This window comes from Artemia sp. Qi Xiang Cuo, chromosome 8 (genome assembly GCF_049724085.1).
Source record: "Artemia sp. Qi Xiang Cuo chromosome 8, ASM4972408v1, whole genome shotgun sequence".
Taxonomy (NCBI): domain Eukaryota; kingdom Metazoa; phylum Arthropoda; class Branchiopoda; order Anostraca; family Artemiidae; genus Artemia; species Artemia sp. Qi Xiang Cuo.
This window is the reverse complement of record NC_142801.1, coordinates 13,342,466-13,367,810: the sequence shown is the minus strand read 5'-3', so window position 1 is coordinate 13,367,810 and position 25,345 is coordinate 13,342,466. Positions and strand designations below refer to the sequence as shown.

Sequence of the window (25,345 nt, the reverse complement as noted above, 5' to 3'; positions counted from 1 at the left end):
TTTCCTTGATACATGCTCATGATTTTTTTTTTGGGGGGGGGGGGGCAGGGGATTCAATAGATCAAATTTTAGGGAGCTCTGAAAAAGCAAAAAAGGGTGGTTTATATGAGAATCTTGGAAATCTTCATGAAATTTAAGAGAACGGGCCATAAATCACCCTTGGTTATAAACCTGTCTCTAGGTGTACTACAATAAATATGGTACTTTTTGGCGCTTTAAGACCTAAGTATGAACCAGATGTGTAACTCTGTAAATTTATGACTTATACATAAACCAAAGACGATGCTGTAAAAATACCGAGATGTAGTTAAAGTTTAAGTAACATGGTAAATACGCAGTTCTCAACATAATTTAGCTAAGATGAAAGTGAACACATCACTTGATGCCTTTTTTATACTCTCTCGTAATTCAATAATCACTTCTTGTGGAAATTACATTTTGAGCCCTTAAAGGTCTCCACTATCTAAATAATCCAACTATTTTCGATCGGGTACTTAATAATTTTAATTAATCAAAACGGATATCGAATACAAACAGGCAAGAAAACCACATGCAAAAAATTAAAATAAGAAGCCAATCGTGATTTGCCATTTGATTTTAGAAGCCAGATACATCTCCTGCATGGGATTAGCCACATACATTCAGTTTCATGTTCAATTAGACACCGGTTCATCATCAACACTATCAACACATAATATCGGATTAACAAATCAAAATAAGAATAAGGTTACGTATTCCATAATTTTCCACCAACACGGGGGTTGCTTGACAAACCTAAAAAAGAATCATTAACAAGAAGCAATAAAGCATCGGCACATTCAATGGCTAAAAAATAATTAAACAAGCTTATTCAGCTAAAATAATAGGTATGTAGGTCAAACAAAAATCATGATAGGGGAGAAGGCAGAGCGGCAAATGGGGGAAAAGGGGGCACGATACCCCTAGATTTCGAAAACTGCGTGTTCTTTTGTATTCTTATTCAAATATTAAAACAAATTACCCCCCCCCCCCACCCTATATTAAACAAAAATCCAACTTTTCATATCTTCAATTAAAAACGAAATAAATCTTTACCCCCTATCATAAATATCCGTGAATCGGCACCCCTGAGAGGAAGCTGTGAGGATTATAGTAGAGGGTACTTAGAAGTTTGTTCTTATGTTCTAACTACTGAAAAATACAAAGAATTCGATTCTTAGATATGTAAATTTCAGCTCCTTAATCTGAATATGTCTCGACTTAACCAGTGACAATAATAGCGTTGCTGTCTCGTTCAAAGGTCGTATTTCATATTTTCACAATTCTGAGATAATTACCAAAAACTACACAATAAGTTGTTCTCAAAGGGAGAATCAGCAGGGTAATTTATGTTTAATTACAATTTGAACCTTCTAATATACCTTTCTTTTCCGACCCTCCCTCCGAGGACAGCTTGAGGTCAATTCACAAAGAGATTTTACAAATATCGGGATTTAGCTAACACTAACTTGAGCGAATATGAATTTTTCAACCAATTAGAAAATTTCATTACGAATCTGATTGGCTTAAATTAGCGCTAGTTAAATCTCGTTATCAGCAAAATATTATTGTGAATGGGGTTTTAGCAAACACTAATTTGAGAATTATCTCAGAAGATGAACAATGTATGGCACAACCTCCCTACCTGACTGCAAGGATAGGGTCTTTTATCATACAATTATCTAATGAAACAATATCGATGACTAAATTTTATATTGACTTACAGACAACAACAGGTAAAACAATGAGGAATTAACCTAAGAGAAAGTGTTTTTTTTTAACCCTAAATGAATATTTCGACTCTATATGCAAGGGCCGTCCTCAGCAAAGCACACATAAAAACAAAATAAGACTAACAATGAAATGCGTGATCATTAAAACTAAAAATACAAACAAAACAGTCAAGTATAATCACTTCAAGGAAAGTTCAACCAGGACTGAAAAAGAAAACCAAACAGGGCAATTTATTCTGACAAAAAAAAATCAAGAGCATGTTTTTAATGTTATTCTCGCTTTTTTGGCAGCTAACAAAAGCAAATTTAATTAGAAATGATTAAACCAATTAGGTTACAAAACTAACAGCTAATACCAGATAACCTGTATCAAAAAGATATTTTAGATTAGCTGCCAAATAAGCGGGAATATTACTTCTTAGTATTTTTTTAAACGATTGAATGTATCATGGTTGGGTGCCTTAAACAAAATACTTAATAAAGAAAAAGCTGATTACCCCTTTTTTGAATGTATTTAATTTTTTTGATTTTGAAAATCTGTAAAGTTCCATTAAGGTGTTTTCAGTTGAAAGCTTTCTTGGATCACCTCCAAGATAATGAATTTTCTTTACAATTTTTTTTTTTAGTGTACAACTTCTTATTTATTTTAACTAGTAGAAATAAAATCTAGTTATTCTGCTAAACCTAGAGTCTTCAGTCTATACATCGTTTCATTTTGGATTAAAAGTAGTTGGATCTTTTGGACCAAAACTCAAGCCACAAAACTTAAAAAAACTTCCTCTAATACTGCTGTCCGTGGACAGGAAGACCCTCAAAATATTTGTAGGGTGACAATTGCTCATTATTAAGCATTTTCTCGGCACAATAGTATGGAACATCGTCCTAGAAGTCCAAGAGGTCCCTTGCAACATCAAATATGCTATTCTGTATAGCTAAAGCCTTCCTAAGTTCATCCGACAGCGCATCACGTCTTTCAAAATGAAAATGATATCAACACTGGAAATCAGGTCTTCATCGGTTGCCAAGCCCTAACAACCCTTAAGTTAATCAGGAATATTCAACAAATAGACATAATATTTTTTGAATGGTAGAATACAAAAAAGGATATTTTCTTAACTTTAATAGGGATAGGATCCCTCAGACCAATCTGAGGACCGCACCCTGTGACAATTGCTCATTTTTAAGCATTTTTTGGGGGCACAATAGGATTGAACATCTGCCTAGTCCTGGGAGTCCAAGAGGTCCCTTACACCCTCGAGCATACCATTCCGTATAGCTAATGCCTTTCTTGATTCATGTAAAACCGCATTACGTGTTTTACAATGAAGATGGTCCCAAGACTAGAAATCTGGTTTTCCTTGGCTGCCAGGCCGTAGCTACCCTTAGGTTAGCTATGATTATTCAGTACGTAAATGCCATTTTTAGGTTCGAACTGATGCTTCAATTACAAGTATATCGAACTCGAATAACCCAGAGGGCCCCACACTCACTTTATAGAGACATAATATACATTTTAGAATCAGAGCAACCATATGATTGAAATCATACCATTTATAAAGTATTTGAATACCCATCGTCTAATTAGAGGCCCAATTAGCCTTCTCCCAGGAGCTATACATCAGGTCTGCATGGACTACAGGATTTTCAGTTAGTAGTACTGTACATAAGGTATGCAAGTACTGTACATAAGGTAGCTGGATTTCTTTCCAGTATGCCAGTTTCTATAGGGCTTTGAACAAACAGGAAAAAACAGGCTTGGTTTACAATAGAAAAATAAAAAAACAAAAGAAACGTGGATACTGCTAGGTTTTAGGGCGAACATTTTGCCATCATGAAACCGGTGGAAATAACTGGTTGCAGTAGGGTAACATCCAGTCTTGTCTCCTATCTAAACTTATCTCCTAAATACGGTAATAATCGCGAAGATCTTTAACATTTTAATCTGTTAGCTGCTTCGGTTCTCATAATTTATTGCAAGGAATCTTCAATAAACAAATATTTTATCATTCTCAGATTGTAGAAACAGAGAATGGAAACACTATCGGCTATAAAAATAATTAGAAATTCTTTCAAAATAATAAAACAAACTATCAAAATAATTAAAAACCTAGAAAATTTTAAAACATGGCAATGAAGTAAAGAGGCAATGAAACAGTTCGGCAATTGAAGTATAAAACAGTTTGCTAATTGACAGTTAAAGTATGTCAATAAAACATTTTCAGTTCTATTTATTTCGTTCTGTCCAAAAACAAAGTACAATATGCTCATCTTTCATAATATAAATCAAAGAGATCATTTATACCTACCAATGCTATAAGCCTTCTATGACGACTGGTGGAGCCAGAGATACGCACTCCGTTAGCCCCTATTAAAAACCAGAAACATACAAAAAATTAATGGCAACTTCGAACTACAGTTCCTCAAGATTGGTTTATTGCATTTTCTTTTTCAACAATATGCTTCGAATTTGGACGGCAAAATATGTTTATGTATTTAATATGTTAAAAACAATGATTTTGCAGCTCTTTCCAATAGTTGGTGGAAGCTGAATACCTTCACTGCAACGAGTAATAGCGGACCGCTACTGCTCGACATAGGAGGCTTTACAACGTTGGTATGTATAACTGGTCTCTGTATTCAAAACTATGATAGTTGAACATATTGGGGTCTGGACAGTCTGAAATAAATAAAAACAGAAACTGCTCTCTGTTCTTCACCATCTTTTAAAATTTGTAAAGTTTTTAATTAATTTGGGGGTCTATTTTATCATTCTGATAGTATTAAACTAAGAAGAATATACCAAATATACCAAAACTAAGAAGAAGATTAATATATCAACTAGAACACGCAGAGAACACCTCCATTTTTTCTCTTCACTTGACCACGTTTTCAATCAATTTTATAGGGCTAACAGCAAATCTTCCGAGCTGCAACTATTTTTTAATACGTATTATTTTTATTTACATATCCTATACAAATATATACGTATTATATTAATTCCGTATTAAGCACTCGTAAAAATGTCTTCATTGTAGTAAGGTAGATGAATGTATTTACTTCCTAGGTCATCAGGTAAATTAATGAAGTGATAACAATTAAGGCCACGCCCTTCCATATATTTTTTTTATCTTCTCTTTTTATCCCAATTATCTAATTTGATCAACACATTCATAAATGCATTCAAAAGATAATTCAAAAGTATTTATGGAGACAAGGAATCAACTGTAGATTACATTCGTTCAAGCTCAGGTCCACACACTAAGTGGCATCAATTGGCATCCTTCAAGCTTGAATCCTTTTTCAAAATGGATTGAATTGAATTTTTTTTCTTGGCCCAAGAACTTAAATATGTGATTCTATCAGAACTCTAAAAGCGGAATTTGGAAAAACTGTCAGCCACACTGTTTTTTCATCGATCGTAGATTTTTTTTTTTTTTTTTTTTTTTTTTTTTTTTTTTTTTTTTTTTTTTACTCATGTTTTAATATTTGGGTATTTCAGACTTAGGGAGAAGTGCATAAAAATAGTTCAGGAAAGTGTAGGCTGAATTTGATAATGAATCAGAATTTTTTGCTGTCCGAAGCTTTTTTTCGTACGAAACACCAAAAATTCAACCAAAAGAAATTCTTAAAAACCATTAAAGAATAAAATAATAATAAAGATCAATTATGAGTGCTATAAACCTATTAGGTTTTTGAATACAGCTCACAAAAGTGTATGAAAAACCCATTTTTGTTCTTATTTTCTGCTCTTGATAGCATACAAATGTTCTTGGCTCTAAGTATATTTAGCTTCAATTTGTTTGATTGTTTTGGCTGAAAAAAGAAAATCCTCTTATCTATCTGATCAACACTTTCATAAATTAAGTAAAATATTAAGTAATTAAGTAAAAGTAAGGAGCAACATTGAAACTTAAAACGAACAGAAACTATTACTTATATGAGGGGGCTTGCCCCCTCGTCAATACCTCGCTCTTTACGCTAAAGTTCGAAATTTGTTCCAATTCTTTAAGAATGACCGCTGAATCACATAGGCCATTTAATTAGAAAAAATAGCTCTTTTGAAAGTACTAAAAAACTTAAGGATAAAGAGCGAGGTAAAAAAGGAGTAGTTATTTCTTTGACTGACCGCGTAATAAGAATATGCTCCGAGTCTCACATAGTCTCAGAATTGAACTATCTTAAGGACATTTTATTTTGCAATGGGTAAGACTTTTCCAAAACCGACAAAGATAAAACCAGCCCCATTCTGGGTATTGGTGTTTATAGAATTCCCTGTTCTTGTGGCTCTTTTTATGTTGGTAGATCCAAACAGCAATTAGGGGAGAAATTATCGGAACACAGGTCCTCAAATGACAAAGCTATGGGGTTACGCCAAAGACCTGAGATTTTTTGTCTCATGCAAGTTTTCAGAAGAGACAGTTGAAATAAAGAAGCACATTCATCTAAAGGTCGTCCTCAATACACTCGAGAAACTTTTCTAATTTCCATTTATGAAGAAATTATTAATTCCGGTCATTTTTACATCTGTCAACAAGATCACGTCTCACTATCAAATATAATTTTTGATAATACCCTAGCTGTAAAGCGCGTAGCCTTTAAGAGTGCTGTATGTAAGATGAAACTGTGAAATCCATTTAGTCTTGTAATTTTATTCAGTTAACCTTTCACAGTTACTCTGAAAGGGTCATCTTATTTTTAGTTTTGTGCTTGATTGAAGGTTTGGTTTTTTATATTTTAATCCGTATTATCTTGCATTGAGGACGGTCAAGCGGAGGTCTTGACCGAAGTATTTGCATTATTTTTCACTGGCTGTTATTGTCCTCGTTTTCTCTTCTTCGCGATTTTGTGTTTTGCTGGCTACGTTTCCCATTAATTTGTATACAGCTTGACGTTTGCTCATACAGTCTGTTAAAGAGAGAGCAGTACTTCTGGGGTAAATCTGTTGTTCTTAGTATGAGCCAAAGCGACTTCCTATCTACAGTCAAAAGCGGCTTGAAGTCGACGAAGCATATGTACTCCTTCTTACGCAATTCCTGAGCGAGGAGGACATTTGACCCAGGGAAGTTTCACGTCAAAACATCCCAGGTGGCGATTTGAAGACCACCTTGGTCAATTATGTTTATTCGTTGGTGAGAACTCGGTCCATAGGCAAACAGGGGTCGATAATCAGAAGATGGTAAAGTATCAGAGGCAGTTTCTGTTCTTTTTGTGGCAATTATTTTCAGATGGAGTGTCGCCGACCCTACTGATCCTAGGCCAGTGGATTTTCGGTCCATTAGAGTCGGTTCAACCCACCCCAACAGGTTCGAGGCAGCCCTTTGCCGTTGTCCATAAACAATTGGATCTTACACCCTGCCGCAGCTGTCCTCCTATAGAGGATCCTCCTGCAATGGTGATCTGCTTCACCATGCTATTTGACCCATTGCTGGGAGAAGCTTTGTAACTTACAGGTCGTGTCTACACGCCGATGGGCCTTACTGAGTATATACTCGAGAGGCCCTCTTCCACCTCTGCCTATATTTGCAGTCCTCGGACGAGGGTGTCCCAGTTTCTATTTTGAACACCCCAGGGACTAGGTCCCCGCTGGGTCCACGCCTCCTATGGAGGTACCCTAGATATCTATAGGGCATTCCCCTATCCAACACCTGGGGACGCGCTGAGTGGCCCGAGGAAGGCCACTACTGAGGATCCTCAAATTTCCTGCTATACAAGGACTCTATCAGGAAGTTTTTCTGTGGGGGATGGAGATTTTTCAATACATAAAGGTAGCTGTAATAAATTAAAGCACTTAATGTTAGTTGGTAGCAATGTCTTGGTTAAATAAGCGACTTCGTTTTAAATATATCTAGCGAAAAAAGGGAGTTAAAGCAAAGAGATAAATTGCCCCCTTTCCCACTGCCTGTACCTATGTTATTACATCATCAATTCTAATCGGGATAGAACTTCAGGGCGAATAAAGAGCAAATACTTACAAATGCTGCTTTTACAAAGCGCTAAATTAACAGACTGGTTTCATTTCAGGGACAGATTTGTTAAAGTGAAAGAGAGTCCGATACTTAGGATATTTTGAAATACAATATCTAACAAACTAAGAGATTCGTTATATAGAATATTGAGCGCTTATTGTAGGCTACCATAGATGATATAAAAGATGTCTCAAAACTTATTTTTATTGGGTTTATCTATGCGCATATATTTTTTTTAAGTCAAAAATTGTCCGATACGATTTTTATGGCATACCGACCATTTGTTCCTAGACATACAATGAACCTGGATAAATTTTAGAACAACATACCTTACCTGTTAATTTCTTATTAGTCCCCTAAGATATTAATTAGACATAAAATTAATCAAATGACCGAGCTTAAACGAAATTACTCAGAATTTTCCCCTTAATGCTTCTATATCATATCAACATAATACTCACAAGGATTAGTCATAGCCATACGAAATGATTGTTTGGATCCAGAAACATCCTGCGGAACTTGCCCAACAGGTCTGGGTGGCAACGGAGCGTTAGGTGGCCCTCTGGTTGTGGAAATGGTGGTAACACTGGGATCTGAATGCTGAGATCCAGTATCGTCACTACCAGTGGTAGAGCCACTACAAGAGCCACTTAGTGCTTGATCAACACAATCTGGGGCTCTTCGTTCTATACGTCGGTCGGAACCACTTGATCCACCAAGAAAAACTTCTTCAGTGAGAGCTGAAAAAACATTTTTTTACATGATAATTAATAACATTTTCAAACAACGGAAAATTTCATTAGAATGAATGTTAAAAATAATTTCTATACTAATAAATCGAATTTTTGTCTGTCTGTGTGTTCTGTATGCATTTGCTACACTGTTCCTCCGATAAATAAGAAACTTTAAGAAGCTATTGAGTACACTCTTGCGAAGGGTTTAAGTATAAAAATTTCCCTCTCGAAGACCTTTAACCTTTCACACAATTTTCGTGCTGACTGAAACTAGAGACCCATGAACATAATTATTGGCAGTTGCCTCTGTTCACCTTATTCGTGCTTTCTGGATATTTTATTTAGTGATGCCTGTCTGTATACAATAACGCCCGAAGGGTAAGTCAATGATTCTAACCTAATTTTTAAAATACTTCTAAATTTAAAAACAACATCGTCATTTTACACCCGGGGAGAATTTTCCAGGGGAGAATTGTCAGGGTGGAGTTGAACTTTCCGGGGGGAAATTTCCCTCTAGGGGGATTTTCAGGGGAGGGAAGTGCTGGACCCCAAACACTACAAGGTTAATCAATAGCGCAGTAATACAATTTTATTCTCAGGCTAGTAGCAGCTTCGAGTAGAGGAGTTTATACTGAAATTATAACGATAGCGATATTTTAAATATAATTCTCAACCATGTAAAAACACACATCTATATAGAACGCATATGGCTTTATCTTAGTTTCTACATAAGATTAATATTTACAAATAAAACTAGTATCTTTAGCACAGAACGTCGAATCTAAACTGCCCCAAAAGACTGTATCCATTCAATAATACAGCCACAAGCCACAGAAAAAGCACTTGCAAACACTGCAGCCACATATAAAGCCTCATCTTAATCGATGTAGTCACGGCAATATCCAGGGGGGATACCGGGTTTGAACCCCTCCTCCGAAATTTTTTGCCCGACTAGTAAAAGTAATGAAGATGCATATAAACAAATTTTTGACGCGTTTTGATAATACCTCCCCCCCCCCCATCAAAAAAAAATCCTGGAAACACCCTTGGGTGTAGTGGCATGTCTTAGCTGGCGTACAACGATAATAAGGATCCTTCATTTTTGCGCATTAACGCGAATAAGATTAATAGCGCTAATAGCGATTAATTAGAACACCGTTCTATTTGTCTTATTCATCTTGGTACTGAGGCAATACCCTGTTATAAACTCGGGATTACTATTAGTTAAAAAGGGGAGTGACCTCTTCCAATCGGCGTGACCTCTTCTAATCTTCTAATATCTAATGAGAATAATAGGGGAAAGTGAGGCATCGTTTCTTCTGATCCCCTTGTAGATGAATTAAGACAAGGTGAAACATGTTCTCTGCTAAGTGCGTATAAGCTGTTTAAGGGTTTGAATCTTTATGAGCCTTAGTACACCAACTAAGACAGGGCTGAAAAGCCATGGTAATTTTGTATCGATAGTTTTGTTCATAATGAGCTTACGCACTAACAATGAAATTATTCTGGATTGTTTCTTTAATACCTGTCTAAATGAATGACAGAGGAATATGATGCAATACTTGAAAGTTCTTAATATGGGTAAGAGAATAAGTTGTGGTGGTCAAATAGAGCCAAACCAGAGGAGAGGACTGGGGCTATTATCCCAAGACCTTGGTTTTGGGGACATAAGGGTTTTCTTTATAATTAGGATCTTTATAAATCGCCAGGGGAACAGAAGTAAGTCAGGAATAGGACAGTTGGAACTCAATGGACAATAGGACACTTCTCTCAGATCCAATCCAGCATGCATTATCCCAGACCTGTGAACATGGCCTTAAATGTGAACTAATTGTTTATAATATAATTAATAAATGATTTAAATACATAGAACATCTAAAACATTTTAATAGAAAAAGGGGAAAGATGACAAAAAAACAAACAAAAAAAAACGAATCCTTTATTAAAACCAAGAATTAGCCCTATTGCAAATTGTTTTCTGCGCCGAAATTGACCAGGAACTAAAGAGGGAAGGGTATAGCCTCAATTTGCATGCTACTGGGATAGAAAAAATTCAATGGAAAATTAAAAAGATAATTGTCCAAAATTATCGCTGGCGATGCATAAGAGTTTTAATTTTGAAAACATAAAAAGAAAAAGAAATAACATAACCTAACCTAACAACATGTCATAAAGTGTAGAAGTTTTGTGTTTTTTTGAATCTCTGTTTTCTAGAATTTACGCCATTTTGAAAAAAAAAAGAATTCCAAGAAACTAAAAAGACTCAAAAACTTGAAGACAAATCGAAGGCTTTATGAAGGCAACTAATTGGCCGTCCGAAACAAAAACACTATCCTTCTAAAAACATTTTTTTAGTAATTGCGCTTTGATGCGAGGTCATACTTGGAAGGGTCGTACACCTGAGCAAGCAGAGGAACGTAACAAAAAGCCAGCTTAGCTGGCTTCGTTCACTCAGTTCTTCGACCCTGGCTGTCCGCCCCCACAGCTGAAGGACAGACATCGGTGGAAACACCACCGGATAAGAAAATGTATACAGAATATAAACAGTGGGGTACAAAATAATAATTCCACTGAAAATATTTCTAATCTATTAAAAAAAGAAAAAAATTTATTATTATTATAAAAATACGAAATCATGAAAAAAATAATACATAATAACAAATAAAAATTTCATGGAAATAGAAAATAAATAAATAAATAAAAAAAAATTTAAGGATAATAAAAAAATTCTATTAAATTCTAATAGAATTAATATGACACAAAAAACCAAAATACCTGATTCACTCCTTATGCTCCTTTCATCAATAAAGCCGTAATTTGAAGGCGGAACTCCAACCCCAAACGAATATGGCAACGGTGCATACCCACTAAGACAAGATCCTGGACCCTGACTATATGAAGCTTGAGATCCACTCCAGGCGGAAAGGGGTCCACCCACATGACCAGCAGAAGGTGGGCCTCCTGGAATGGGCAGAGGTCGATTTGCAGCAGATTCATGAGGTGGATCGCTTAAACACAAGTTTGACAAACCTAAGGAAAAGATATATGCTATTTAAAATTCGAAGTAGTCTTTAATGGCACAAATAATGCTGAAGTTTTTTTGTTGGAAGTCCGGGAGAGTTCCACTTCCCCATTTGATTCCATGTTCTCCCATTACCATTGCTGTTTTCCTTAGAAAAAGTTCATCAAAATAATTTATATAAATGGGGATAGAATGCAACTAATCCTCGGCACTGTTTCTGTTTTTCAGGAAAACAGAAACGGAAAATAGAACAGTAACAGGTCCGTCAAAAACAGATGACCTGTTTCTGCTTTCTGTTTATTGGAAAAACAGAAAACAGTTTTTTTTTTATAAAAATAAGAGCTTTGTTTTCGCTAATTTTCCTCTTTTTAAGGATGTCGCCATTACTGGGTATTATACGTTGCAATTCCCAAACTAGCGTAAAGAGCCCGCCTTGGAACTATCCCAAATCCAGACATCCATTTTCTTAATTGACCACATGCACATACGATACAACCCCGACTGTACAGTTGATCATAAACCTATTAGAAGACCTGAGCACAGCACGTTTTGTTCTTGCCACCTCAAGATATTGAACGACGGAGTATAACAATAAAAGGAACAAACTTTTCTTTCAAATACAAAAGACAGCAGCTTCGAATAGGATTGAAAGCAAACTGCACTGCGATTCACTACTAACTTTCATTCTGTACTATGATCAATATATTTATTATCCAACCAGTTTTGCGCTTCAAACTTCTTCCTAAGTAACAAGTTCAAACTTTGAACTTGTCACTTAGAAACATACTTGTTTCAAGTAGTCCTGTTCCAGATAGTTCCAGATTCCCATATGAATTTAGGGTTGTGAACAAAGTACTTCTTCAACTGGAATAAGAGCTAATCTTTGAGCGAATGTTCGAGCTGGTTCGTCGATCTCACCTCGCAGAAGCTTACCAACCCCTTCACCAGCATGTACGCTTTGCTCGATGTTGTGCAGGCGGTTCTACTGGCAATTTTAGCTGCCCCTTGAAAAGAGCACAAACAGCTGTATGTGCTCTGAATAACCAACCATTCCTGCACAGACAGTTCAAGTTCCCTGATCTTAGTATCTCTAACATTAAGATCACCACATTTCTGAAGGGCAGGCTTTTTCTGGAGAGAGGAACTAATCGTGATTTGTGTGCTGTACCAGCGAACTTTCATGTCATATAGCATATGACCTTCAAATCTGTCATATTGGACATCGAATTTTTTCCGTAACTTCAGGGTTTTACGCAACTTCTGCAGTGCAGCATTTGACACTGGTCCTGTCTCTAGTACTGCCTCCAGAATCAGATATAGTTTCGACCTAATCGCCAGACGCTCTTTCTTCATCCGAGCCGTCTGGATCATCCGTTTCAGATGCAGTGTTAGCAATATATATCACCGGGTAAGTCATCTTTGGCTGTATCAATCTCTTGCTCTCTACTAGAGTCATCGTTGTCATCAGATTCACCTTCAACTACTTGCTCTATGACGATTTCTCCCCAAAACTTGAGAGTATTAGTTACATAAAGGCGAAGGCAATGACCAAAGCATGAAGACCTTTCAATCCCCCTAAGTTAGCGGGCTTTAACAACATTTGAACCAGAGTTGGATACTACACAGAATATTTGTCTTCAGTTGCATATCTTTTGAGGGCCACTCTGATAGCTGCGAGCATATTTTCAGCTGTGTGTCCAACTTTCAAGCGCTTGAAATGCAATATGCAACCCTGGACGGCCCATTATCCATTTATTTTTTTGACATACATAGTTACGGTCAGGTAGAAGGTAGCCCTCTCCTGTATATGACCAATAGTCAAAGATCAACGATACTTTTTTGGCCACTCTCATATCTACTTGAAACTTCATAGATTTATTTTTCTTTGCTTGAAAGACGAGTCTCTTGATTGTACAAGCATATGGAGGGAGCAGACCACAGGTGAAAGTTTTGACAAGTCCACTCATACCACCGTTGTTGAATACAAACAGAAGTATCTCGTCTACAAGTACTGCTCTGACACATTGACCTGTCAGCTTCACTTGATTAGAACGGTTGCTGAGCATCATATATCGAATATCTCTAGATCCTTTCCTTGAGATCTTGCCAGAGCTTCTTTGGATCTGTGCTGTCCTTCTAACTTCTCATTTTCAGAAAGCTTTTTTGTACGACAAACAGCTTCGGGATTCCTCACTCAATTATTTGTTTCTCGGGGTGTTAGTAATGGAGAAACGGACACTTTCACCTTTGTTTTGTCAAGATTCTCAATATAATTGATGAAATTTTAGAGGATCAATTTTTGGAATGGCTTTCAAGTTTCTGGCTTTCTGAGTTTTCAAGGCTTTCTTTTTTAGTAGAAATGTTTAAAAAAGAGTGTTACAACTGAAAAAAAAAAAACAAATGCAAAATCGATTTTTTGTCTTCTTATAGATTCCTGTTTTTGTATCAGTCATTCAGAAGAATACATATTCTTGGGGGAGAGTTGTCTGGCAGCTTTACCATCAATGTTGGTTTTATGAATGTAGAAAGAACTATCTAAGGCTTTTCTAAGGTTTTAGGCTCAGCTCACTTCCAGCCTGGAGTGGCTAACCTTTTCTAATCACCTGAGTTTATTCACAACAATGAAAATTCAAACTTATGCTCAACCTTTTTCCTCTCTGGATGGTTTATTCCTTGTTATTCAAGACCAACCTTGATTTTTTTTTTCTGTTCTTTTCATTTTCTTCTTCTGTATGCACATGCTCGAACCTTTCGCTACCAGATAGCTGCGCAAAATTTCACCGACCTTTATCCGCTTGACAATAGTAAAAACACAAGCGTTCGGTAAAATGGAAAAAAAGACAAAAAAAAAGAAAATGGAAAAAAATAGGCTAAGAAAAAACAGAACCGAAGCAGAAACAAGTCCGACAGGAACAAATGACCTGTTTCTGTTCTTTTTTTTTTTTTTTTTTAAACAGATAGAGAAACAGGTTCGACAGAAAACAGAAATAGAAACAGAAACAGCGCCAAGGCTTAAATGCAACCCTTCTTTACTTCTGATTTAATACAAAACCAGCTACTAACCTCATTTCTTACCTTAACCGCAGCAATGTTGTTCTCGTGCGTAGCGCTAATCTCTTTAATTAATTTGTCTGATATAGCATGCAAGGATAGGAGTTTCGCTAAAACTCTTCTACAAGTTGAATCAAACGCTAACTCACAACTATAAAACTGAGGAGTAAAACTGATTGATGACTCACGCACTTCTCAATTATTAACCTAAGAGTGAAAATTTCGTCCAAACAGCCTCTACCCTTCCTTAATCCACAATGTTCTTCTCTTAAAACTTTAGGTACAGCGTCTTTAATTATCATATTAGGTAATTTGCTACTTACAGAAATCCGGATATAATTACCTCTATAATTATCACACTCACTCTTAAAGTTTTCCTAAAATCGCTATGTGCTTCCCCTTTTTCAAAACCATATTCATAATATTCAGTAACTTATTTCTAACCTCATAGCCACCATATTTAATACCACACTATCAGCATCTAAGGCCTTTTTATTTTGTTAGTCCTTCTAGTATTGTCACTAATTCTTCCTCACAAAATAAACCTTCCCTCACATCCAAAATGTCAAACACTGTTTCATTCTTTTCTGTATCTTTTCCTGTAAGTCTATCACCGTTTAGCACATTCTCAAATGTTCTACTCATCTCTCTTTAACTCTTGCCTTATCGGTAATGGCGGCCCAGTTCCTAGCTTTAACTGGGACGCGTCCAAACTGACTATTCCCTCTCAATTTGTTAACATGACAGTACAATGTTTTACTATTATGCAGTCTGGCTGCATCTTTCAGATCTTCGGCAACTTATTCATGGCCTCCACTTCACACCTTTTTAGTTCATATTTTAATACTTTCTCTACTTTCTTTACATTTTCCTTATTTTCATGATCTATCACTCAAATAACAAGTCCCTCCTCCTCTCTACTATGTATAGCATTTCCACTATTATTCCTAGCTGCGTTCCTAACTTTTTTTTCCCTAAGACACCATCAGCGAATTCGCAAATTATTTTCCAGAAAACCATTTCATGTATCTTCTACATTGCCAAATTTTAAAGTCTCCAGTTTAGTATTCCACTGTTCCTGGAAAGTTTCTCTCAGATCCACATCCTGGAGTGTACCAACGTCACAGCTTCCCGGAAGGTAGTCACACTTCCTAAATTCCAGCTTCCATTTCTTTTAACATAAAAACAACACTCCTGTATACCCTAGTATTTTGTATCGATCCTGCCAGTCATCGGTTTACAATAACATAGTTAACAAGATAGCTGTCTTACCATCATATAAATACAATGTTAAATTGTCAGCCAGTTTATGACCAAATACTGTATTGGTTATAACTAGATTGTTATACCTACGAAATTGCAGAAGTCTGTAACCATTACTGTTTTCTTTTCCTACACCTAATTTACCATGAAAGATGTGCTATCATAAAAATGTTTTAGTTAGAAATCAATGAATCCTAAATGCTGTTTATAGTCAAATATAAAAACTTATTAAATTTACGGTATTTGGTTATGTTATTCCTTTTGAATCATTAAACATTCATTTCATTCGATATAATTCGAGTAATTAATTCATTTAATTTTCTTCTGCAAAAATTGTACCATTAAAAATATCGTAATATACCTCCTGGTTTGAGAACCCTGAGGTAGAGGTATAATAGCACCCTTAGCAATATCTTAGAAGACGTAATCAAATCACTTACTAGAAATAATATCTCCAAAGACGTAGTAGCATTGTTCAGAAAAAGTGATTTTGTTGACCGTGTGTTTGATATAGCCACATTTTAGCATTTGCGAAGCATACTTTCGTGCTTCACGGCGTTCTTGAAAACCTTGAACATGACTAAACAGCCAATCAACAACATCTGATCCTGAAATGAAAAATAGCCAAATTATCATATTCCTTTTACGATCATTACACGATCGATATATTTCACGATATTTTCTTGTATTTCTTTTTATTTATTTTTTTAATGTATTATATTTATCTTAATTGTGACGAAAATTAACAATTCGATACTGAAAAAAGCTTATCGTAATAAATCTTAGCTTATACATATACATTAGTAACCGCTTCAGGATTTCCTTAAATTAGGCTATGTTTTCATTCGTTTAGTACTAAATCAAACATTAGTCCCAAGAATAACTGTAAGAATACTACTACTACTAACAACTAACTGCAGCAACAAGCCACCTGAGGCTAACACAGCTGCGCACGCTCCTCCTCTACCCCTATCTATTCAGAGCTTTACTGTTTACCCCCCCCCCCCCCGTGAAGGTCCAATTTCCTTCAAATCTTTCTTTATGGCTTCTTCCTACCCCATTTAGGGACATTTAGATCCTCATATGGGTGGCCAAAAAGTCCAATCTTTGGCAATCTACCATCATTCATAAATAAATCGTGGAAGTAATAAAATAGAGGAAGATTACTATCCTATACATTCGTATCAAAAAGTCTGCTTCAACTTGATCCATTTATCTTTTAATATGCCTTTAATAACTCCGCTTTTTTGCTCGTTTTCGTATACCTGTTGTCGCTGCCTCAACTTCTGAGTGAGAAAAAAAAAAATGCAACATCTGATTCTATTGGTTTATTTTTGTGAAGTAGTTTCTATAACCAATCACATTAATCCCTAAGCGTGTATCAGAACTGGTAGCCAAATAATTCTGCCTTTTCACCCGTTTTTGTATCTACTAGTCGTTGCTACGTCAAATTTTGAGCGACTAAAAAGAACAAAACATCTGATCCTATTGGTTTGCTTTCATCACGGATGAAAGCCCCACCTCTTTTACCCGTTTTTGTATCTACCTGTTTTCGCTATGTCAATTTTTGAGCGAGTACAAAGAACATGACACCTGATTCTATTGGTTTATTTTTATGACGCATTTTCTTAAGCCAATCAAATTTTTCCTTGGGCGTATTTCGAAAAAAAAATAAGCCCAATAAATCACACCTTTTTATCTGTTTTACGTTTGCTTGTCGCTATATCAAATTTTAAGCGAGTTAAAAAGACACAGCATCTGAATTTTTTTTTGTTGCTATTGAAATTTTTGGGCAGTAAAAAAAAAAGGAAAAGCTTTTGTCAGGGCACAACCTTTTTCACAAGTTAACTCTCAGTTTATTTGTGATGCCACTGATACCGAGTCCGTTGATTTTGAATTGAAAATCAAGTATTTTCAAGTTTCTGATCAAATTGCTTAATAACATGTCCGAAATTGGACATTTTCTCAGGTGCTTCCCCCAAGCAACTCAGGCGCGTCCCCAGGTGGTGGATAGGGGAACATCCTTCAGATATGGAGGATACCCTCGAATATTAAATAAGAGGGCGCGGACCAAGGGGGGATCCAGACTCTGGGGGTCTTAAATAGCCGGTGCACCCTTGTCTGGGGGATATAAATACGGACAGAGGAGGAGGTGAGCCCCTCTGATAGCGATCTTGCTGGGCCCACCGGCGCGTGGATATGTCCCGAAGACGTTAAACTCACCCCCAGTAATGGGATAAATTGCTTGGTGACGCCGTGATGCCAAGTGGGATGATCCTCCCAGCGAGGACAACTGCGAAGAGCGGAAGACACACTCGAGGGTGTCAACGGTCCCGGCTAGAAGCAGAGAGGATTGGCTTGCCGTTGCTTCAAAAGCTAGCCAAGAAACTTTTCCTCTTTATGAATTATGACTAGGCAATCACTGAGGACAATAAATAGGGCTACCGCGTCCGGGGAAACCGACGGACAAGCTACCGCGTCCGGTGAAACCGACGGACAAGCTACCGCATCCGGGGCAACCGATGTATTGACAGCCAACAGCGTTGGAAACGAATCAAGGCAACGTTTGACAAGTCCGTCACAAACGGACGCTAGACCGGTTTTATCTACAAAAATTACCACCAGAATCGGCACGTTAAATCTTCGGACACTTTCGAAACCAGGAAAGAAAGACATGCTCCTCCGTGAAGCAAACTGCTACGATTGGGACATCATCGGCCTCTCAGAAACTCATCTACCAGGTACCAGCGAAGAACAGATAGGAGACGCAACCCTCCTGCTTTCTGGAAGACAAGACGGAACACACAGACAAGGAGTTGGCTATTTGCAGACAAAAGCAGCAAGAAAATCTCTTCTATCAGTGGTGTCTGTCTCGGAGACATTAATGATGATCCGACTCAAAAGCAAGTTCAAAAACCTCTCCGCGGTACAGGTCTATGCTCCGGATTCATCAAGGTCGGACGAAGAGTTAGCAGATTTCTACTCTCAGCTCTAAAGCCTTGTCAACACCATTCCGAAGAAAGACATCTTGTTAGTCCTCGGGGACTTCAATGCCATCGTGGGGAGTGACAATAGTGGAAACAAAGCTGTCATGGGCAAGTTTGGGATCGGACAGATCAACGGCAGAGGAGAACGACTCACAGAATTCTGCCGAGATAACGAGCTTTTTATCACAAACACAATGTTCAAGCACAGACGAAAGAGAAAAGTTACGTGGTGGTCCCCCGATGGAAGGACTGCCAACATGATAGATTATATACTGGTATCCAGCCGATGGAAATCTTCATTCACAGACACAGTGACGCTAGGAGGTGGGGACTTTGATAGTGATCACAATCTCCTCATGTCATCGCTTCGCCTAAGATTAAAGGCCGTTGTCAAGCCGAAACAAAAAGTTCTTAAGGCCCTTAAAGACCTTAAGACGAGACAAGAGTACAGAATGCAGCTCAACAAACGACTTTCAAAGACCTTGCAAGAAACACCTGATCTGCTGAGTCCAGCCGACATCGATCTACTTGTTTAGAAAGGCAGCCTGGCCATATGCAAGACAGCTGAGCTCGTCCTTGGCCATACATCTGCAGAAGACAAGCCATGGGTTACCCAAGAGATTATTGATATGTGTACTGAGAAACGAACTCTCCAAAACAAGCAAGATCGAGAAAGCAAGGATAGATTCAAAACCTTAAACGTCAAATTGAGAAGAAAACCCGCCAAACACTAAAAGACATTATTACTGAAAAATGTTGGCAATGTGAGGAGGACTACCGTAAGGGTAACTCAAACCTCATGTTCAAACGTGCTAGAGAGCTGACAAACCGCGAAGAAGCGAGATGCCTCTATATCTTAGATAAAAATTGACACAAAATCACTACTTTTGCCGGAATCCGATATCGCTGGAAAGAACACTTCCAGGAAAAGCTTAATCTCACAGTAAACCCAGATCCTGAAGTGCTTCGAAAGTTCCCAGCACACAGAGATGAGGAACCACCCCCACCACCCTTCAGGTCAGAAGTAGAAGCCGCACTCAAATCCCTCAAGTCAAATAAGGCACCCGGAATAGACGGTATACAGTCAGAACTTCTAAAAGTGGAATCTGATATCGTCGTTGATCTGTACCACAAAATACGTAGTAACAGCTGTATGGGAAATAAAATACTTCCCCGAGTCTTGGTCGAAATCTGTCATAGTGCCCTTGCACAAGAAAGGATCTAAAAGTAACTGCGAAAACTACACACCCATATCGCTTACTTGCCAACCAGCTAAAATCCTTACGAGAATTCTCCTTGATCGGATCAGAAACCTGACAAGACAAGTAATCCCTGAATATCCAGCTGGCTTCCGTCAAAACCGATCCACCATAGACCAAATTTTTGTGATCAGACAGATTATGGAAAGATACCTGGAATCCGGGAAAGAGCTATACCAGCTCTTTATCGATTTCAAACATGCTTTCGAACTAATTTGGCGAGATGGCCTATGGCACATCCTGGCACACTACGGTATTCCCACTGACATTATTGACATTGTCAAGAGCATGTACGAGAAGTCGAGAAGCATGGTGAAGACCAGCGAAGGCTTTACTGAAGAATTCTCAACCTCTTCAGGAGTGCTGCAAGGATGCCTACTCTCCCCCACTCTGCTCTGCCTATTCCTGAATGCTGTACTGGCACTGGTGCCCAGTGACACGGGAGCACTCATGAGTGGACACCTCTTTGACTTGCTTGCATACGCCGATGACATTAATCGCCTAAGCGAACAACGAGAGGAAATAAAATTAAGCGCTAACGATATTGATCATGCAGCTAGCTCCCTTGGGAAGAAAATCAATGCTAACACTACAAAAGCCGTTACGGTAACCCAGCATATAGATACAGGCCTTCAACCCAGCAAAATTGTGAACCCGGGGAAAGAGATCTAGTGGGTTGACAATTTGGTTTACTTTGGAAGTGAGCTGACGACCACAAACGACTCCTCAAAAGACATTAAACGACACCTCGCCCTTGCTTCAGCATGCTTCAAGTCATTGCGATCGATCTGGAAAAACAAACATCTGTTGCTGAAACTAAAAACACTCCTTTTTCGAGCTCTTGTGGTTCCAGTAGCAACGTACGGAGCAGAGAAATGGACCTTGAAAGCAGAAGACAAACGCCGGTTGGCGGCCTTTGAAACAAAATCCCTCAGGAAGCTTGCTGGTGTCACCTACCTTGACCTAATATCAAACGAACGGCTATTGTCTTCGCTCAACTATTCCCAGACCATCATGCAGACCATCCAGCTTCAACAGCTTCGATGGTTAGGCCACGTTCAGCGGATGTCCCCAGCCCAACTTCCAAAAATTGCGTTTGAAGGAAGGATTGATGCCTCCCGCCCAAAAGGACGACCTCCCATGCGCTGGAGGGAAAACTTTCCCAGCCATCCCCTGTCGGTACTCCTTCGGACTGCAGCGAACAGGGAATCGTATAAGAAGCTTTGCCATAGTTCAGTCAGAGGAGAAGCCCCGAGTCGGCCAATCCGGCCGGATGGGAGTTAAGTAAGTAAGTAAGCCGTGTAGACACACCACTTTTATCAGTAAAAAAGGGAGGAGAGATAACATTTAGGTTTCTGCAATATTTTCTGGATTGAAAGGTCGTTTCCTATTAATTCAAGTCCGGGGAGACCGAAAATGACACCAGAATTGGAAAACTCCAACATAAATTTGCACCCGACCCAAAAGAAATTTCCTGTGCATTTGCCTTTTTTTACTTTTCTCTCAGATTTTTTAAAAGCGTCAAACAAACGAAAAAGGGAGCGTCAAGGACCACAGGAGGCCATCACCATTGAGAAAAAGAAATGACCCGGAAACACTCATTTGTTCAGTAGATGAAACTTTGGGGGAGGGCAGCTGGATATACTAAGTGAGAGGCTTCTACTGGGTGTTTATGAGCATCCAGGAATAATCAACTGTAAGTTTAAACTGGCCTATTCGGCCTATTCGCACTCTATGCTACATCTGAAACCTCCTACTTTCTCGAATTTAACCTTCGCTCGGATAGATATTCCGGATGGAGGAAAGCCCTTCTAAAGCTAAGAATGGAGTGAAACATGAAAAGTGGAATTTTTCTGGTATTGGATAATAGAGGATTACCAGAACCCTTATAACTCCTCTTCTTGATCGATCACCCTTAGCTCTATTCTGAGTTAAGTTCTGCTTATGTTAATATTATAACAGGAGATTTCGAATTGTCTATAGCTGTTTATGACAAAACTGTTTACTTTTTATTTTTCGTCAATAATTCTTTTTCTTTTTGTTTATCGGAGTTAGGAACTAGGAGTTTTAACGACCAGTAATGTTTATCTAAGTGTCATTATAGCGTTTGCTTCGAGTGATGCGTGTATATTTGCCTACGTTGATTTGTATTTTTTTCTGTTTTTATTGCCACTACCTTTGATAATGTTTATGTTGCTACAATTTCCCAGATAGAACCGAATTGTCACTTTGTTGATTTATTAGCAGATGAGGGCTGCACTGAAGCCACATTACTGGAAGCTGCTGCACTTATTTTCCATCAATTTGGGAATAGTTTAAATATATATCTTGTAGACGTCTATTTAATAACGAATATAATTAAAATTGGAACTTCATGGTTGAGAATAGAGACTGAAGCATTAAGGTGGTTGGGATAGAATAGGAAAGTGCACAGACATGTTAGCCTCAAGAGGCATGGTGCTGTAGTCAGTTGTTAGTCCTAGTAGAACTAAAAACATTCTCCAGGGGAATGCTCTTCTCTTCGGCCGATCACGGTTTTGACAACTTTCTGTAAAATATTTGAGCTTTTGATAATTAATGAAAGTCCAAAATAAGTCTTATAGCCCGGACTCACAGTTTGGATTCCAGCCGCGTCTGTTTTTTTTTTCATGCGTTGCCGCCGTGGCATCTATTCTCATTGATGCCGAGAAAACTAGAGAAAGTTTGGCTCTCGCAGCGTACGATATTCAACATGCCTTCGACTCTTTGATTCATGATGAGTTGATATTGGAAATGGGAGAACGCGATGTAAAAAAAAATATAACCCTTCTTCCTTTAAAGGATATGTACGTAAATCTGAAAGCCGAACTTAACCTCCCGCATCAGCATCCGGATCTTGAAACGAAAAAAAAATCCTGTTATCATGGTTTAAAAATGAGCTCCAAAAGGGGTTATAACTTCACCTACCCCTTTTAATAATGCTATAATCACAGGGCAAGAGAGATGTAAAACACCTTGTGTCCGTTAATGCTGCAATGTTCCGTTAATATCATATGCGGATGATGTATTTAGTTCGAGTCGCACTGTTTCGGATAGAGAGGAAAACTTTAGTATCCTCGAGAATAATTATAAGCACCTCGGATTAGAGTTTAACACAAAGAAGTCAGAAACCCTGCTTTTTAATTGGAATTCAGTCCCCGATGGTTTTACGACACAAATGAGAATGTTACTTTTACTTACTATTCGAGCAGGGTTGCCACTTGTAGCACAAAAGTACTATTAGAGCACTATTATAGTAAATTTTTTGACTATAGTACCGAAACAACTGTGTAGCGCGCGAATTTTGGCAATTGAAGCGCTTTAAGAACTGACTGCGGTAGCAACCCTGTATGCGAGTGCCCAAAGCAGGTGTTTTCTCATCCTAATTATTGGATGATTCTTTGTATTAATATAACCCATTCACAATGTGAAAGAATGGCCATACTCATGACAGTGGACAGTGTAACTGAACTGGAAACAGTTGAATCTTTTCACGGGGAAAAATTGATTGTTCAGAAAATGAGCAATCTATTGATTATTTATAAACGTAACCTAAATATAACGTTTTCAGAACCGTGACATAAAAAATAACATTTTATTTAAAAAGTTACAAAATTTTTAAGAACATAACATCTGTAGCAACCCTGTCAAGATATTGATTTCGCTATTATCGGTATTTTTTGTCTACCCTCCCCCATAGGCTACTACACTCCCCTGGGGGAACGTGCACCACAAGTTGTGACCAAAAGAATTTGGTAAATAAAATTTAACAATCACCAAGGTCGAATCAAGGGGTGAGGGGGGGGGGGGTTGAAACCCTTCACCCCCAAAATTTTTGTCCGACTCGTAAAAACGTTTCAAAATGCATACAAAAAAAAAATTTTGATTCGATTTTTTTTGTACCCCCCCCTCCCCCGGAACAAAAATCTTGGCTATGGCCTTGAAAATGGTGCTTATAATTAAAAACATAACAACAGTAAACTGTATCAATAAGAAATCTTACCAATAAAAGCATTTGGTATGACAATCTTTAGCCACATCCTATCTCTGACTTCAAGTCCTGAATCTGGCTGAGACATGGCTTTTATAATGGATCCCATATCAGTGTTCACAGACAAGGGCAATTCATCCTGCTGCTGATTAATAAATGGTCCTGGAAAATTAAACCGTTGAATTTTGTTTCAGGTTGTATTTCAAACTTTGCTTACTTAATAATAAGATATCTGATCACTGATTATGTTAGTTTATTATGATATTATAATAGCAGTTGTGGCATTATAACAGTGCTACATGATGCTAGGCCAGTGGGATTAATGACGTCAGCCAACTGCGTACACACAGGTGCTACCCATGCAAAAAAAGGATTTTCCTTGTTGTTCAAGGTGGGAGGGGGAGGGAACCGTAACTTTCCTCTATGCGGTTTTCGATAATGGCGATTCCAATGGTGCAGTTTTCATTTCAATCCAACATTTCAGGCTATCTTTTGAATTTCCCATAAATGTGTCTTCGTAATAAGCTTTTACTATTAAATTTAATCGAAATCGCAGTTACCATTCCTGAATCAGCTTCAAATGGCGATATTTCCTCGCTTGAATATTTTTTTTAACGCGTTTTTAATTTTTGGTTACTATGGACCGTGGTTGGTTTTTTGCTAAATTGCAGCTATCGCTGCAAACGTGATAACGGTGATTGTGGTCAACTGTGTTAAGCAACGGTGATTTTGTTAGTTGTAAAATTCCTATTTTATTAGGGAATTCGTCCCCTAAGTTCAATGTTGCGTTGGGATTTCGCCGGCTTTTTTTAGAATAATTTTTATGGAAGCTTTTCAATTTGTTTCTGAAAAAAAGGTTTTACTAATGCAACTTTTTTCTAAAAAGTCTACACAAGACATTATGGCAGTGGAATCATTAGTGATTATGGTTAATGATTATGTTGACCAAGAGGGACTTTGTTAGTGGTAAAATTGCTACTTTCACAGCGGAAATTTGCCGCCCGATTTCAAAGTTAAGTGGGAACCTTCGCCAGTTTTTTTTTTCAGAAATAATTTTTATATCTTTCTCGACTTAAAAAAATAGGTATCTCTAATGCAGCTATTTACAACACAATTACAGTAAAAACAGCATTTTTTTTTCTGAAGCCCAAGATTTTTGGGGCAAATATTTTTAAATTCTATTATAAATTTTTTGTCGAGACACAAAAAAACTGAATCAGTGGATATGAGAGAATAAAATCCAATACATTTTTTAGTTTATCATAAAAATTAACAACTCTGAATCTCTCAGAAAACCATGAAA

General features: G+C 37.6%; 1 protein-coding gene across 2 annotated transcripts in view; it reads right to left on the bottom strand.

Moving 5' to 3' along the window:
• Positions 1-485: 485 nt before the first annotated feature.
• Positions 486-25,345, bottom strand: part of dsh (Segment polarity protein dishevelled) — a 92,296-nt gene continuing 67,436 nt past the window's right edge. For both annotated transcript variants that reach the window (XM_089093220.1, XM_089093221.1), the window contains 5 exons: positions 24,055-24,204; positions 16,228-16,395; positions 11,227-11,481; positions 8,179-8,457; positions 486-774 (listed from right to left, as the gene is read on the bottom strand). In XM_089093220.1, the coding sequence (XP_088949346.1) occupies positions 728-774; positions 8,179-8,457; positions 11,227-11,481; positions 16,228-16,395; positions 24,055-24,204 (899 nt within the window). In that variant the 3' untranslated portion in view covers positions 486-727. The remainder of the gene's footprint in view (positions 775-8,178; positions 8,458-11,226; positions 11,482-16,227; positions 16,396-24,054; positions 24,205-25,345) is intronic.